Here is a 17,876-nt window from a genome sequence, read left to right on the forward strand (position 1 = left end):
AGGCACCAGTCGCTGGAGGGGGTCCTCCTGCACGCTCCCCGGCAGACCTGGAAGTGGACTGGAAGTGCTTCTGGTCCACCTCCAGGTCTGCTGCCGAGTGCACTGGGATGCCCACTGGACTCCTGTGGGACACTTCATCTGCTCTAGCATCACAGCATTCACAAGCCCCTGCTACCTAGAGGTATGCAGAAAAAACATTTAAATCTATCTCTATGTCCGAATCTCCAACTCTTTCTGAATCTCTCTGAATTGACTCGGAGGGTTCTGATTTGATTTGGAGAGATGAAAGGGTCCTCTGATTCAATTCAGATTCAGAGATTGGCCAAATCTCAAACCAGATCTCTGCTGAATTGAATCAGGGCCCAAAGCTTTGCACAGCCCTAGCTTTTAAGCATCACTCAGTGGGCGTGTCTACCTGAGATGCTAACTACACAGTAGACTAGTTCTACTGCGGATTAGCTTGTCATGAAAAAATGTGCTAACGTGCAGTAGAATTAGTTTACATTAATATCACTTAAAAAGCTGGTGCTAATGCGCAGTAGCATCAATTATGGCACATTTATTTAGTACCCGTTATTACCTGGGTAACATTTTATACTTAATAGGAAACTTACTATTGTATGTAGAAAATGTAAAAAAGAGAAAATTGGAACTACAAAAAGCCTTTAGGCTAATATGGGCAAAGAGTAAAATAGAAAACATGGAGGTATTTTTACTCATTAATATAAGGCATTTATAGAGGCTCAGTTTTTTCACTATTAGTAAGCTATATTTCTTTGAGAAGAAGCACCTGCCATCTTACCATGAGTATACTGTCCAGGTTAGAATATTCATTTGTATTTTGCTCCATAATCTTGTAGACTAAACATGAGTTGTTAATTCTGTATCTGGCCATGTAGTTACTCCTGCATGCATGGGTCTTGTAAGTGAGACTGTATGTGTGGGGGAGAGTGTATTTGCAGGATTGATACTTCAGGTTAGAATGAAAGTTGCCAATAAAGAATTACAAAATTATTACTTCTATTTCAGGGAAGTTCAGTTCCTAATAAGGGGACAGTTAGTGACCTGTAAAATTAAAAGAACTTGAGCAATGTCCACAGTAATTTTAATAAACATTGTGTTGATAACCTCTTGTGTTTGTTATGACATGTCATGTTACATTTGTTACCTGTGTCCCTGGGTTGGGACACATACATCTCATATGACCAGAGTATTGGGTGTTCTTTGGCTGCTTAACCCCAGTGTGGTGTTCATCCATATGGCCTGATCCAATACCCACTTAAAGACTTCCATTAATTTCAGTGGATTTTGGATTGCACCCAAAACTACTCTAAGTAATGGAGGAAGTTTAATTGTGAGAAAATAGACATTTTTACCCATAGGCACGTAATTGAAAAGTAATGCTTCCCTTTGCTGTGTGTTGTCACAGAAGGAGAAGTACCTGGTAGTGCTGTATTAGTTTTCGACATTGAATTGCTGGAACTAGTGTCTGGTTTACCTGAAGGCTACATGTTTATATGGAATGATGAAGTCTCACCCAATCTCTTTGAAGAAATCGACCAGGATAATAATGGGGAGGTTCTTTTGGAAGAGGTAAGGTTTTTTAGGTTGTAAAAATATTTTGCATAATTTCCCTTAATTTCACCATCTCAAAACTCAGGGGATAGATCAGTGGTTTTCAGACTTCCTGAAGTCATGGGACCCTTTCATGTCACTTTTGCTGGTGCAGAACCTCTCCCCCTATCCTGCAGACTGACATGGAGCCAGGCAGCTTGGCCTGGCAGTGGCAGCACAGGGCCTCCTGGCTTGCTCCACCATTATCCCCACTGTCTTGCAGAACCGTGGTGATGACTTTTATTGTGGGTCCCAGGCTTCCGGTTTGAAAACCACTGACCTAACTCACCTGTCCCAGAGGTGCCAAACTTACCTGCATCCTCAAGCTGGATCTGGACTTCAGGGCTCCACGTGGGCTGGATCTACATCTGACAGTAGCAGTGGGGCAAGTGGCAGCAAGGGGAGTGGTGGTGCAGGGATTACTGTAGCTGTTGCTCGCTCTTCGTCACTGACATGCATGCCCATCGGGGCTCGGCAGCAGGGAATTCTGCGGCAGGCCCTAACCCAAATACCTAGCCCTTCTAAGAGGCCTGTAGGCTGGGTGAAACGGCTCTATGGGTGAATTCATTGCATGGGTTGTATGGTTGACACCCTGAGCCACAGACTGGTCAGCCACCATATCTTTATGGTGTTTATCCATTTTACAGTATGTTCGCTAATAAATTTAATGGAAAGCTGACATTTTAAATTAAGCCACATTTTAATTGAAGGGGGAAAAATAGAACAAAATGGCCTTTCAGATTATGGAAAGGCAGATGGTTAAAATGATAATAAATTCCCTGTTTCCTCTTTCTTATCTCTCTCTCTTTCCTCTTCACTTTCCTGTGAGCCTTGCACCGTACAGAATTGAGTGGGAAGGAAAAGGCTTATGTACTAAATGTACCAAAACCCTTCTGATCTGCAGAAGGTGTGATGGATGATTTGTGGAGACTTTGAGCTGAGCCAAAAAGTTGTTTTTAAAAAAAACTGTCAAAAGCTGAAGTTCAGTCTGAAATATTTGCTGTTGTTACAAATAGCATCAGAGAGTATATAAGAACCGAAATAAGAGTATATGGACTGAGTAATTTTTTTTAATTTGTGTTTGACAGCATTTTAGGTTTAGCAGATTAGTTTCCCTCCCTTGTGTCTCTTCTGATAACAGGAGGGGTGGGGGGGGGCGTTCTTTTTAAAGAAAATTTGATAGGGCAGCTAAAAGTCCATTGGGGAATTCAGGTACAGGTAACTATTTTTAATATTTTCAGATTATTTGAATCTTGGTCGATCTTAAGTCATCTTTCAGCAGCACAATGGTTTCATTCTCTCTGCTGACTGGTGTCAGGTTTCATACAGATTCTGGAGGGTTTTTTACCTCAGTGAAAATCTTAATGCAAAGAGCTTTCTATATAAACAAAACAAAGCTGCTTCCTTTTCATTCAGATCTATTCTTAAAATGCTTATGTAAGGCCTTTCCATAATGTGACCTACTTTTAACCTATGTAAGGTTATGGAGTGTAATCCTGGAACCATAGAAGCAAATGACAAAACTCCTATTGAGTTCAGTGGAGCAGTGTTGACCTCGTCTGTCTGGTCTATTTAGTTCGACATAGATTGTAAGCTCCTTAAGGGTAGTAGTGCTTTTTATGTGCTCTCTTCTGTCTGTTTTCCCCCCCACATCTGTGTTCAGGACACTGCCAGTTGAGCAACGGACTGATTGTCTAAAATAAATAGACTTGTAAAATATCTATTATTAAATTTATTTGGTGATTTCACCGTGCTTTTTCCTTCTTCTCCCCTCTCTCTCTCTAGTTCTCAGAATACATTCAAGCTCAAGTCAATTCTGGCAAAGGGAAACTAGCTCCTGGTTTTGACTTCGAAATGATTGTTAAAAATATGTTCGCAAATCAGGATCGAAATGGAGATGGCAAGATTTTAGCTGATGAATTCAAACTGAAAGACCAAGAGTCCAGAGAAGAACATGATGAACTGTAACACTAAGCCAGAAAGAATTGCAAGCCGACCTACTGTTGGAAGATCCATGAAGTGTGTTTGTGTTTGAAAGGATAGTGTTTGGGCAGTGTGCGTGCGTGAGTGTGTGCGTGCATTGTGAATTGTTGCATAAAGTAAAAGGTTTTTAGTTTAAATCTGTAGTCCTATTAAAACAAGCATTAAGTGCCTCATCATGAAACTTATAAACTGATTTAAGAGTATGCTGCCAAACATGGTTTTGTGAACCATATGGTTAATTTTTAGGTTTAAGGATCACAGTTCATTTTGAATGATATGCTTCTTTTGGATGGATGAAAAATAGAAAACATACAGGGTGCTTTTTTTTTTTTTTTTTTTAACTTTTGTATTTAAAATCTCTCTACAGGTCCATAAAATGGAAAACAAAACAAAACAGAGCATGCCCCATTAAAGTACCTGCTAAAGAACAAACTTGCTATCGGAGAGCAACTGTAGTTCTTTTAGAAAGCGTGTAAATTTTTCAATAAGTAAATCTCTTAATAGTCTGAAGCAGGAACTATGATTTGCTGATTACAATCAAATATTAGACGTGCCAATCAAATTTCTGGCAAGCTGTGAATAAAATGAAACGGGGTTAACTTGTGACCACTTGTGTGATGATGAGTCTCATTGTCTGTAATATGTTTTGCTACATTCCTATATTTTATTTAATTAGTGCAGTTGACTCTCATTGGAAGACTGTTAAAGCACTGGCTAAGATGAATACTAAGGCCCAGGCAATCACCTATTTGGACCTGTATATGAGACAATCTGTAAAATATACCAAATTGTAAGAGAGAGATGTCCTAGAAAGTGGCATGAGTATAAGTCAACAGAGAATACCTTTTGAAGACCACAAATATATACTGTACAACACTGTCGGGAAGGTACAAATAGGGTTGTTGTTGTTGTGTTAGTTGAATGCTTTTTAGGTTCCTGCTTTCCTTGATGTGTACATAAATGGTTTTGAATGACCTGAGACACTCCTTTTGAAAACTGCTATTTTTAAATGAAAACATTTTGTATTGGCTTTTGAAACAGTTGTAAGAGAAAATGCCTTTAACTTTTTTTGGTGTTTTGATATGTGCTGAATAATTAATTTTTTTTTGTTACATAAAATTATGATCAACTCGAGATTGTGGGGTGTTTTTTTTTCTGATGGGCGGAGGACTGACTTGATAATGTTGAGATCTATTATCGTAGGTTCTCTTATATACGCACTCTCTGTACGACTGATAAGTGCTATACACTAGATAACATGAATCTGTGTATTTCAGAATTTGAACTGAAGCCCTTAAGAGAAAAATCACTCTAGACAGAGACTGGTTAAGAAAAATACCTGAACACGATTAACTGTACAAGAAAATATTTCTGTCTTGGACTTCATGCTAACAGTTAAATGAGACTTCGGCCATTCAGGAATTCTCTAAACTCGGTATCGCATATCACCATGAGCTGTGGCTGTTCACAACATGGTTTTTGGAGAAGAGGGGACTAAATAGTTGTCTCCTTGGCCATATAACAAAATTGTTTTTTATTTACCTAAGGTATACCGTTTCATTCCCAAGACTAGGGAATGCCTTGTTAGTGAAGTTTTATGGTGCCAGCCTGGCTGTGTAGCATTTGAAATTGCCAGCTCGGAAACGGTCAAGATTTCCTTGTTCTAATTTATCTATGGGCTAATGTTAGTTTTTTACTGTCAGACAGAAGCACAAAGGGGTTTGTTGAGATCTCATTATTAGGGACCTACCCAATTCATGGAGGCTGCTTCCAAATTTCACAGCCCTGGTGCAGTGTTGGAGTGCGGTTGGTTCTTGTTCCCTGCCCCCTCCTCCGCCTCCCCACACCTCTGATTGGCTAAGGCCTCCTAGAAATCCCGCCTCTCCCTGAGATTCACAGATGGCCACCTGTTAATTTCCGGGGTGGGGGGAAGTCCTGGGGCCCCCCTGGCCACCTGTAATCTCTGGGGAGGGGCAGGACTTCCAAGTTTTCTTAGCCAATCTCCTTCCCCTCCCCCCCCTCCCCTTCCATCCCCGTGCTTCAGGGTGCCAGGGCTTCCCACCCTTTTCTGTTTGCAGTTGTCTTCCTCCCTGCCTGCTAGGAGTCTTTTCCCACTTTTCCAGTCCCCATTCTTTTTTGCAAGGGCTGGGATTTTTCATGGGGGATCTACCAAATTGACAGTTTCTGTGAAAACTGTGAAATTCTAAATTTGGGAGGTCCCTACTCATTATCCAAGTTATCCTTCAGAAGCATTATTTTTTCACCAAAGCTGTGTTCTGGAGACTTTTTTTTTTTTTCTTCAGTGATGTTGCATTGAGATTAGTTCAGAATCAAGGAAGAAGCAAATTGATCACTAGCATTTCTAGTCCAAGTGCATTGCTTTGGGAATATGGTGGAAAACAAGCCTTTGCATCTTCAAAGCTGCAGGACCCTTCTAGAAAACAGGGCATACTGGGACTTCATGAACACCTTTCTTTCTAGTACTGGTATTTTGTATACAGAGACATACAGCTAGGAAGTTAGTGAACAGAGAGGTAAGTGAATCTCTTTTGTAAGATTGGATAACTTAAGCTTGACTTTTTTTTGTACCCCCTCACTAGTTTGTGCTGTATTGAAATATTCATTAGTTGTTTTGAATGGAAAATAATTTTTCATTGTGTTTTTCAATACTTTGCCTAAGGCATTGGGTACCGCTAATATTTAGATTAAAAAATGTTTTTGATTTAAAACAGTGTTATTCTCCAAAGCACTAATGGAATAAAGTTATATGCCAAGATGCATACTTGTTTGATTCTAGTATTTACCATATATAACATGTAAGTGTGCTTAATATGACTTTTTCATGGTATGACAGACATTTTTGGCTGTATGCTCATTAACATCTTTTAACATTGAAAAAGGTAAAGTTTTTTTTTTTTTTTTTTTTTGCTGCTGTAACATTTTATATGTATATTTGTCAGATTCAAAACGTATCAGGGAAATCCGCCAATTCAGGCTTCCTTTCCAATGTTATTCAAGAAACAGACATGCTGAATTCATGACCAGTTCCTGGGGCAAGTTTCTCATTTAGTAAGTTCATCTTTTCCCCCCCGTATTTTTTTTTTTATTGCTTAGGAGTGTATTCTGTTGTATTCCTAGGAATATGGGAACACTGAAGTAGCCTGAAATACCTGGTTAGGAGGAAGAAGCAGCTTTAAACAGATGAAGGTCTCAAATAATAAACCTGGATGTGTGCCACAGATAAGAAGTGAATTTGAATTTGGGGGGAAACATAGTGATCAGTAAGTACAAGGCACTTTCCATTCCTTACCCTAAATTAAGCAAAAAACCTTGTATTTTGAGGACTCGGGGAATGTTTGTGCTCTTTTTGTTATTCAAGCAGGAGCTGCCTATACTCTAATGTAGTGAGGTGAATTTAACTTGGGTAGCTTATCAGTTGTGATGTAGTTGGAGACCCATATCCATAATCTATCATGAAGATATCATCTGACCCTTAATTACACCAAAACGGTCACAAAAAGTCTAGATGTATTCAAGAAAGGTTTTGACCATAGTGAAGTAACAATTTTCTTCCTACATTAAGTGTGTGATGTTTGGCTTCCCTGGGACTAAGTGAGGTTTGGGGATGAATTAACACTGTGAGGCAAATGGATGGGCTCATATGGAACTCTGAAATAACTTTGGACAGGAATTTGGAGTGATCATGGCAGTAACCCTGCCTTAAGGAAATACTGCATAAGGTGAACTGGATCCTCCCTTGCCTTAATATAGCGGTGTAGATCTCCTGATATCCCCAGTGCTTAAAGGCAGGATTATCTAATTGCTGCTGATATGGCTGTAGTATGTGCTGCTCTATCCAAGACATTTTACACAGTGGAAACGCAGGTTCTCTTTCACTTTTTATTGATTTTAATTCTGCCTGGAAACTGAAACCACCTGATCCAGTGTAAATGTGGGTAGAAACACATCTGGAAGATGGATGACAAACAGACTTCATGTTTAAATAAGTCTAGTTTTGTGTGGGTACACCCCTGCTCCACCCCCCACCTTTGTTTCAGGAAGCTCTTGCTGTTTGGACTTTTTCTGAACATTTCTCCTGAGAGCGCCTGGTGTTTTGATAATAATAGAACTACTCATTTGGAAGGGATTTGGTAGTAGAAGGCCCAAAGAACTGGAACTAGCAATTATTTCAGGTGTCTAAATCCAAAATTTAATTCTTAAGCACCCCTCCTCAGCTGTTTCTGCAAGCCTGGAGATGCCCAAGTTTTTGCTGGCTAAGTTCCCTAGGCTTCTAAATGTCCCCTGTTGTGTGTGCCCAAGGCCATGTAGCTTTGAGCTAACTCATACCTAAACCTCATTAAAATTCACAGACTAAATATTCACCTATCTTCCCACAACATACGGTCATAAAATCCAGCCCAATGCCATGACAGCAATACTCTGGTTAAGTGTGTCTGTATGTATGTGTATATATGTGTATGTGTGTGTATGTATAAAAAAAAAAAAAAAAAAAAAAAGGGCAATGCTCCTTTTCCATTTTAAGCAAAAGATATAGCTGAGTTGCTTATTTATCTTCAGGAGACAGTTTGTAGCCTAAGTTGAGATGTAATGCTAAGATGATTGGTTTCTAGAACACTGTTCAGTACTGTGTCCTGTTCCTAAATGATAAAAACCCTCTGATGCTTCAAAAGAAGCAGTTTTAAACTCAGAGCTGTTTCTCTCAAACTCAGAGCATTTCTTCTCAGACTGAGAAACTTTAGAGGAAGAGGGTGTGCACCTAGTCCATGAACTAAATAGCTGTAAGGTGTGTAGGTAGTGATTTCCAAAGTCATGAGTGCAGAGATGCTGACATACTGCAAGGCTTCTGCCTCCCTGCTAAGAATGAAAAAAGGGATTGAGGGAGATGTGCTCTGCCCATCAACCCTCTTAACCAGAGAGGTGCACAGGGCCATCTACATAAGATGGTCCACTGCCACAGCTAGCCAAAAGAATCTTATGTTAAGTATATATTGCAAGAGTAAAACCCAAGCAGATCATTTCTGAAAACTCCCAACTTTTTTTTTTCGTCCTCCTGATGCACAGAAAATGTTTAACTCAGAAGGATTTGTATAGAACTCTTAACAGCATCACTATCAAACTAAGATTGGCTTATGGTGTTGTTAAGCAGTTACCCTTTCATAAGTGTTCATACTGGGGGATGCTGTGGATTACCTGTACAAAATAAAGGACTGAGTGGGCTGAAAGGGTGACCATTGTATTGCCTTGTAAAAATATTCTTGTTACAAGTACAAAGAAACTTCCTGTGACGCAAATATAATATTGATTACACCAAAGTATAATTCTCCCATTCAACATAGAGGATAAACAAAGTATAGAATACTTTTAACATGAGAGAGAACTCTGTTTATGGCATCTTATTGCATCTGTACTATCATATTTACCACAAGAAAATATCTATTATGAAAACTATACTGTGAACATTAGTGCAACTGTGATTTGGAGCATAACTGTCTCCTATGCCAAGAGACAGGGCAGAAGTGTGAAAGGCAATGTGAATCCATGCTTGCTATTTAGGTACTCACAGGGTGCTTAGATTTTCACAGAATTTGTTTTGAAAACACCTCACTTGCATAATTCAGCAAAAATAAATTGTAACTTCCTCTACGTAGTATAGTTCATCATGTCCAGAAAAGGGTAACCCTTAGCTATTAAAGCAGCAGGTGAGTGTGTGGTCGCATGGAGTAGTAAAGGAGCTTCTCATTGACAATGGACACTGTATATTAGTTCAACTATCAAATGATGATGAAAACTTTTAAGTTACAGAAGTCCAGAAAACAGTATAATGTGTGCACGTCTAAAACAACAGGTGCTCTTTTCTATCCAGCTGTCCTATTTAGAGCGGAGTGACTTGAATGCAGTTCACAGAATTTTCTGTAGGATGGAGTTGGCCACATCCAATGATTCATCTTTCACCAAAACAATATCATAAGAGTCCATGTATTTTTCCAGAAGTTCATCAACCTAATTATTAGAATGAATGAAAGGAAAACCCTGTTAATAGCAGTTAATGCAGAAAAATCCACCTGTTATAAAGTCAATTCCACATCACCAAAGCTTTTCACCAGTATTCAAGGTGTAGTAACTATTGTCACTACTTACTACATTGAGTCTTAAGTTCCTTTGGTCATGTAAATTGAACTAGGAAAAAAACTGAGCACATATGTACATTCTACTCTGCAAGGTGTTTAGTATATATTTAGCCCAGACCACTCTCAAAACTTCATGCAGTATGAGGTTGTGAATGAGTCACAAAATCAGAATGAAACTTCTCTCTGCTTCCTGAAATGCAAAGGCTGTGGAATTCAGGACAGATTTTTACTTTTACAGATTTATGAAAAGGAAGCATTTTACTCTATATGTAAGTGGTTTACTTTTCCATCTGGGGTGCTACATCTAAAATGAAATGTTTTAAATTTGCAATCACAGTCTTGAATCCTTCTTCAAAGAATGATTATAACAGCCTATTTATTGCCTGCAAGACTGATTTTGCTTAAACATTTGATGCTAGACAAAGGGAAAAGATAGCATTTTAAGAGAGACTGAACCACCTGCAGCCTGTAACTTTTGTATTCTAAGACATTTCATGCAGGAGTTTTAATACAGGTGATGCTAAAGTGAGGAAAGTTCAGCTTTGCTTTCAGAAGTCATGGTGAAAAAAATAATAGAGAAACAAAACACACAAAGTGTTTTCAGCTTTGAAATACACTTGGAACTTGGAAGATGCTCACGGCAGTCTTTGATTTTATAATGTGTTATTAAAATGTTTTTGCAATTAGAAGGAAAGCCTAATCTAAATTGACCAATATATAAAACTACTTACTTTATCATTTAGATAGCCAATCTTAAGAATGTGTTCAACATTTGCTACTCCGTCAGCCATACTCAAGTCTCCTTGGGAATCCCCCAGCAATATGATGTTGCTATTGTCCTTTAACTGTTTGAAGTACTCTGTATTCTTCAAGGCACCATCATGCTTGTTGTAAACATGAATCAATTCTCCTTTGAATCCTTTTAATACACCCTAATAAACAAATTCTGAAGTTATTTTTGATTTCTATGTGAGCAAAGTAATTTCAGGGTGGTGTGTGTGTGTGTGTGTGTGTGTGTGTGTATGTATATGTATATATATAAAATATTTTTTTTTTAGATAAAATTATCTTGTGCAAATATTCAGCCTTTTAATTCTTGTAAGCTTTAAGCAAGATTTGTTACTTTTGGATCAGAACACAAAGTCATTGCTAAAGACTAGATTGAGAGTTGGTGATCTGCCCTGCCTGGAGGCATTGCAACACTTCTGGGATGCTCTTGGAGTAGCAACACAAGAGATACTAATTTAGTCACACTAAATTACAGTCTACCACCTTTCTTTGCTTACTGCTTAGGAAAATAACTCCTTATACGATGGTAGTTTTCCAAACAGCGGGGTAGTTGTCTGCATCCACTGCAGTTAGAGATGTCTTTATGCTGTATTATGTGTAGTGGGTCCTCTATCCCTCTCCCAAATCCTTTGAACTCAAAGTAATATTTCATACTCACGTTCTCATCAAAATCCATGAAGTTAGAAACTACTTTGACATTAGAATGGTAAACACCAGCTTGATGGATGACTTCCTCAAGAATGTCTCCAATCCCAGCAGAAAATATGAATACAGGGATATTATGTTCATTTAGCTTATCAAAAAAGTTCTCATATCCTTCCCTGCAAAACACAATATAAATAACAGCTAAGTAATATGTAAAGAGAGCCTATAGGGAATGTCATGTTTCAGTTTTCCCTTAGTATTTTCACTGTACTTCTAAGGGCAGCAGGATTCATTATCACTTACATAACACAAGACATAAAAGAGCACGTCAAGTAATTCCTGCTTTAAGCTCATTTTCATGTTGAGCTACAGCATATTCTTTAGGCCAGTAGTCCCCAACCTTTTTAAGCAGGAGGTCACCTTTGGCATTTAAAAGCAACCCAAGATCTACTGTGCACTGTCACCACTGCCACCTCCCCTTCCCCTGCCCAGCAGGTAAATCTGTGGGGACACAAGGGGGGGAGGGCAGATCAAGGCAGAGGGAAAAAGTTATTTAGGGGTGCGCCTCCCCAGCAGGTATGTCCCACCCGGCTGGGGCCCCACTCCTGCCTCCTGTGGCACTGTCCTTCACAGTAGGGGCCTCAAACTAGACCCTGCCCCATCGACTGACTTGCTGGGCTGGGGCATGTGTGTACGTGCATGCGGGCACTCAGCCCCCCACCCTACCCCATGGGTCGACTCCAAGAGGCTCTGAGATCTACCAGTGGATCAAGAACCACTGGTTGGTGACCACTGCTTTAGACAGCTGTATCATGAGGAATCTACCTTATTTTTTAGGTAAGTTTATCCAGCGATTAAGGTATGCAAATGAACACAGTTGTTTTTGGGGGGTGGGGGCACTGCAAGCCCCACTGAGGAAGCATGGAAAAGAGGGGGAGGCACATGACAGCTGAATTAAGCCCTGCCTTGCTGTCATTGGGTCCAGGTCTGGATTCAGATCCAGCTTGTAAGGAGCCCCATAGTCTAGATATGGTCCAGATCTTGCCTGAGAGCCCAGGTTAGCTTGGTACCCCTGTTTTAAATTAACTGATGACTTTTAGTCTCTTCCTGTAAGCCAGGGTTTCCAAATATTAAATAATTATTCAGCTCTTCTAATAGTTTTCAATTTGTCAACATCAAAACCAGAACTAATGGTTACCATTCAGTAATGGTTCAAATAATGCGGTGTCAAGAGACAGCATCTCTTTTTCTAGTATATAATTCAGGTGGTGTATGCTATTCAGATATCTGTTTTTGCTTGCCTGCTTATCAGGATAAGGCTTTATAGCATTATGTTAAACTAGCTAACTGGCTGTCAAGAATGGGGGTGGGGAGCAGGGACAGATGCAGCAGCAGGGGAAGGGGAGGAGTGGGCCTCGGCCCATTGCAGGGGGAGGACCAGGCCCGAGGGTGGGGAGAAGCTGGGCTGTCACGGGAGGAAGAAGGGAAAGGCAGCAGGCCTGGGCCAACCCAATGACAGCGGTGGGGGGGGAATGCAAGGAGCTTGGGGTCAACAGGTAGGGGCCTGAGGGAGGGAAGGAAGAGACCACCTCCTCTCCTCCCATGCCAGGCCAGGGGTTGGACTGCTACTGTGTTAGGCTCCGGTGGCCTCACCCCCCCTTGCAGGGAGCCGGGCTCCTGGTCTCACCCCCAGCTCTGTTGCCACTGCCTCCAGGGAGCAGGGTGGGGAGGGCAAGGCCAGCTGTACTCCACCCCCCACTCCATCCTGCATCCCTGCCATCATGGTGGCACTCTGCCATGCCATCTCCTATCTGACTGCTGCACAGTGGAGTGGCATCCTATGCGAGGGTTAGGTTCTAAAGTCAGCACGTAAGGCGAAAATCGCATATAGTCAAAATTACCCTTGAAAATCCCTTAGATTGCCCTTCCTGCCGGGCTTCAGAGCCAAGAAGCTGCTGCTGCTGCTGCAGAGGCGAAACAAGGCAGACATGGCGTCGCACAGCCCGTACATGCAGTGCAACACCTGTACCTACTACAGGGCGGCAGGGGACAACCTGCTGCTGCTCCTCCGCACATCCTTGCCACTGTCAGGCACTTTCCGCGTGTACTCCTCACCCCTCTCATCCTCTGCCACCTCATCCTGCCAGGGCAGTTGGCTGAGCGTGAGTGAGCTGCCGCCCCCCAGCCATGCTGGCACATGCAGGCAGTACCACACGGCGCTGCACGCAGAACCATGCGGCGCATAGTACCATGCGTGCCCCGGCCAGCACCCAGGGGCCAGCCCCAGCAGCCAAGCACATATAGTTGAATTTGCATAAGTTAAATGCGCATATGATGTGACTCCGCTGTATTCACATTCTGGCTGTTTCAGTCAGCCAGTCAGAGCACGAATAAAGCATTATGGACAGAGACACAGACAGAGATTAAGGCTTTTATAATATTAGAATAGTCACGTAAACTCCCATAATGATTTGTTAATAAAATCACTGACATACTTGCAGTTCATATGGATTTAGTCGCTTCATATACAGGATTTTTTTTCCTTTGTGGCATCATGTAAATTTTACAAATTTAGGTTTTTTTGTTTAAATAGTGTCTTTTGGGAATGCCAAGTGCTAATAAGAATGATTTATATGCCTGGTATTTTGGTTGCATAGCTGCAAATGAACTAATTCTTTAAGTTATATTGTACACAAGTGCTTTATAAAGGGGGTTGTTAAGCAACATACTGAACTGGCTCCATAAGAATGGCACTAAGATCTGGGCTGTTACATATGCTTTACTATTTCCTATAATCTCAGTCAAACTATTTGAACTTTGCTAGACTGCTGAACTTTCAAATTAACGATCAACAATCCTTTGCATGTACTTCCAAAGATAGCATGTTATAACTCACGTTTGGAGTGTCTTTTCTGGGACTGTAACTGGTTTATGTGGCTAAAAAACAAAATTTATCATCTACATCTATTGTTTTAGTTTGAAACAAGGCAGGCATGCAGTATGTGAGTATCTTCAAAAGTCATGTCTTAATCTAAGATTTGTTTGCATTTAGAACTCTTTTCTGATGCAACATTTAAAAACAATATTGAGAACCTCAAGTAGTAATAAGTCCAGAATGTTTTGAGACTTATATCTTTAAAAATGTAACAGGAAGCCTTTTTGGTTTCTTGTTTAGAAAAATACATCCATAAAAAAACCTGAAAGATTAAAGTATATTTGGGGCCAAGAGGCTAGCTTTGTCCTTAGAGGCAGAGCAATGTTCTAGTGGTTCCAAAATATAAAGACATATCAACATTGTCTTAGTGCCAGTTCTGTTTGTATATAAATATTTAGATATAAAATCTTGTGACTTTATACATAAGGAACTTGTAAAGAGCATATATCTAAATGCATCTATTTCTGTGGTGCTTTTGAAAAAAAATTACTCCGAGAAGCTTAGCTGCAAGCAAATTTTATAGGAATGAAAACTGTATAAAATGCCACTTACTGACTGAGGCCATGGACACATGTGTAGATGTTCATACTGCCAGAAACACCTAAAAAATAGCCGAACCGCTTTCTGAAAGATCTGCACCCTTTGGTATCGTGTGCTAAGTGACCTTTATAGGGCAGGAGGAGGGGAGGGAGAGCAGATCAGACAGACAGCGAGCAGGGACTCCAGCTCTTCAGCCCCTCGAGAGCACTGCTGCTATAGATTTTTTCAGACATTCTAAAGTACTTTGTGGGAGGACAGGGGAGGCACAGGTCTGAACTGTGCTCAAGTGCTATAAATTGGAGCAAGAGTTGGGACCTTTTAAATACATGGCTGTTCATATCCTAATACAGTAAAAATGTGTAGCTTCAGATGTATCTAAAATAAATAATGCTCATATTTGACACATTTTCAGTTGCAGAATGTCCACAGAGGAGATGCAACTATTAATTAAATTTGACAAACTTTTTTTTTTTTTATAAGAACTGAAATGCAAAGTTTTCCTGAACTATGACTAGTAACACAACAGCAATAGCATAGCATCCATGGAAACGCATAAAAGAATCTTACTTCAGCATAACATCAGATTCCCTCACGATTTCTGCAAACTTATCCTTTTGTAAGCCTTGTTCAATGAGCAAAGTATGAGATTTATTGTACCTAGAATTCAAGAGAGATGTGTCAAATTTGACATAAAGATTACAAGATTCACCCCTTAATTCACATTTCATTCTCCTCACGCATGAAACACAGGGCATGCTTCTGGTTTCATTGTGTTCATTATCTGAGCACACGGGAATGCTTAAAAAATACTCCTACTGCAAGATTATGATTAAACATGGAGAATGATGCTTAATCTTTCAAATTATAATATTTGCTAGCATAGCACACATGACCTTTACTCACAAAATAGCCCTCCAAAACTGGGGTTCTTTCTTAAGCAGGGAATCTGATTTCTGCACTAGAACTGGAGCATAGGGAGGCTGTATGGCTGGTGGGGCTGTCTCCTTTCCCATCAGTGGGAGAAGGGGTTGAGTGTAGTAGTCTGCAGCATCACAGTTATTTTGGCTTTTGGTCAAAAGGTGCTGCTAATTTGGCAAAAACTGTAGTTTTTGCTTTAGTAGTGATGGTTAGGATTCAGGCCTGGCTGTAAATTTTTTTTCTTTATTCTGCTTTCCTAAAACAAGATACATGTCTTATTTCAGGACATGGGATGTATAATAAAATAGTCAGTCAAATTCTTTCTTTTGCTTATCAGTGGACTGAATTCTGAGGGGGACAAGCTAGGATCTTAAAGTAGGGCTGGAAGGGACCTTATAGGGTCATCTAGCCCAACCCTCTGGCTCCAGGTAGGACCATCCCTGACTAAACTATCCTAGTGAGGTGTCTGTCTAACCTGTGCTTGAAGACTTCCAAGGATGGAGATTCTACACTTTCTCTAGGTGGCCTGTTCCGGTGCTTGACCACCCTCATAATTCAAACGTTCCTCCTAACTTCCAACCTAAATTCCCCCTGCTAAAGCATGAGACGAGCTCTTACTCATGTTCCCTATGGCCACAGAGAAAAGCCCCTCTCAATCCTTTCTGTAACTGCCCTTCAGATATGTGAAGACTTATCAAATCCCCCCTCGGTTTTTCTCTTCTCCAGATTAAATAACCCTAGCTCTTTTGGCCTTTCCTCCTAAGCCTTGCCTTCAAAGCCACCAGTAATATTTGTTGCTCTGTGCTGAACTCTCCCCAAACTGTTTATGTCCTTCTTGAAGTATGGGTCCCAAAACTGGACACAATTTATATGCTATTCAGCTTGCTTCAAGTGAGAAGCAACAGTAAAATCTGTTTTGTGCTACAATTCTTAAAAAGATAAGTTTGGTTAAGTCCATTAGCATCAGGCTGACTGTAGTCCAGAAGCTTATTTTAGAAACCTAAATTAAGTCTTAACAAAGCAAAGCAAACTTACCATTCCACCATGTAAGGGTACTTTTCTTCAATGGAAAGATTAGGGTCAATTTCAATAGCATAGTATGTTTCTTTCAGTTGTAATAACTGCAAAGAAAAACCAGAAGTTAACATCTAAATTATAAAGAGCACTTCAATGTTTTATTCCATGCATGATTTTCATGTTTTGATCTTAGAGGAAAGAACTGTACATTCTGTCGAACCAAGTTTTATACTATTGTCAAAAGTAGAAATCAGTATTTGTATTATTCTACAGCAGCGACTGAAGATTTGGGTGAAATTTTTACTCCACTGAAGTCCTATTAACTTTGATGAAAGCAAAATTTCATTCCTTGTCTCTTACAACACAGTCTGGATGAAATCCCAACAAGACTGAGAGCCATGAACTCTATCAAGTCTGTACAAATTATCAATAGCTAATGCATCTTTTTGTTACCTTTTTCCGACATTCCTCTGTGATGAGTTTACAGTTGTCAATAATATCTGAAAATATGATTAAAAAGTTAAATGTTTTAGGGAAGAGATGTATTTTGGCTTCTGTTATGCCAAATCAGCAACACATTTCTCACCCCTTTTCATACCAATGACTAGCATGCATCCAGTTAAAGGTTGTGATAGTGTAGTTAAAAAGACTTCTAACCTAGGATTTCCATTACAAAAGCGTATGAAGTTATTTGTTAGCCTGATACTTTTAGCAGCTGTTGTTCATTAGAACATCAAATTTCTTCTCTGTCTTAGAGAATAACATGTAAAGTCTGTTATCTGACTCCCATAAGTATCCTATTTCACTGTGGCTTGTGGCTGAATTTAGGTTTGATTACCTTGCTATTTACTCAGAACTAATAAGCATATTAACCTCCGCTTTTGGCCTGAGCAGATCAAACAGATGACTAACTCTCATTTACCTCACACTAGTGAAAGAGAAATTAGAAAAGCCCATGTGTTTCACTTTTTAACAATTACCCACTTCGTATAAAAATACTTACTATGACATGTTGGGCATCTTTTTCCATTGTAGGAAAACCTACTTAAAGTCATATCAAAGTCTGTAATTATCTGAAAGGACGGGGAAAAAAACAAGGTTTTAAAATACTGAAGCACGATTAAAAAAAATAATAGGATTCTCAGTGATAATTTGCAGGACAGTACATCCTCTTAGAACAGGCTTCTTAAAAAGCTTACTGAAAGTTATTAAAGAGTATTATCCACGTAGAACGGCCTTTTTCTGTATCCCATCATAAAAAGTTGACTTTTAGTACTCACGGTCAA

The 17,876-nt window shown here is 39.9% G+C and overlaps 2 protein-coding genes across 5 annotated transcripts in view; one reads left to right on the forward strand and one right to left on the reverse strand.

The window, feature by feature from the left end:
- Positions 1-4,729, forward strand: part of FKBP9 (FK506 binding protein 9) — a gene marked incomplete at its 5' end in the record, with an annotated part of 31,716 nt that extends 26,987 nt beyond the window's left edge. The window contains 2 exons of the mRNA XM_019534860.1: positions 1,430-1,593; positions 3,400-4,729. Coding sequence (XP_019390405.1) covers positions 1,430-1,593; positions 3,400-3,582 — 347 coding nt within the window. The remainder of the gene's footprint in view (positions 1-1,429; positions 1,594-3,399) is intronic.
- Positions 4,730-8,835: 4,106 nt separating this feature from the next.
- NT5C3A (5'-nucleotidase, cytosolic IIIA) overlaps positions 8,836-17,876 on the reverse strand; it is a 45,596-nt gene continuing 36,555 nt past the window's right edge. For all 4 annotated transcript variants that reach the window (XM_019538419.1, XM_019538398.1, XM_019538407.1 and 1 more), the window contains 7 exons: positions 17,594-17,663; positions 17,044-17,090; positions 16,609-16,694; positions 15,223-15,312; positions 11,194-11,356; positions 10,478-10,678; positions 8,836-9,618 (listed from right to left, as the gene is read on the reverse strand). In XM_019538419.1, coding sequence (XP_019393964.1) covers positions 9,517-9,618; positions 10,478-10,678; positions 11,194-11,356; positions 15,223-15,312; positions 16,609-16,694; positions 17,044-17,090; positions 17,594-17,663 — 759 coding nt within the window. In that variant the 3' untranslated portion in view covers positions 8,836-9,516. The remainder of the gene's footprint in view (positions 9,619-10,477; positions 10,679-11,193; positions 11,357-15,222; positions 15,313-16,608; positions 16,695-17,043; positions 17,091-17,593; positions 17,664-17,876) is intronic.

This window comes from Crocodylus porosus, unplaced genomic scaffold (genome assembly GCF_001723895.1).
Source record: "Crocodylus porosus isolate Cpor-Errol unplaced genomic scaffold, CroPor_comp1, whole genome shotgun sequence".
In the NCBI taxonomy this organism is placed as follows: Eukaryota; Metazoa; Chordata; order Crocodylia; family Crocodylidae; genus Crocodylus; species Crocodylus porosus.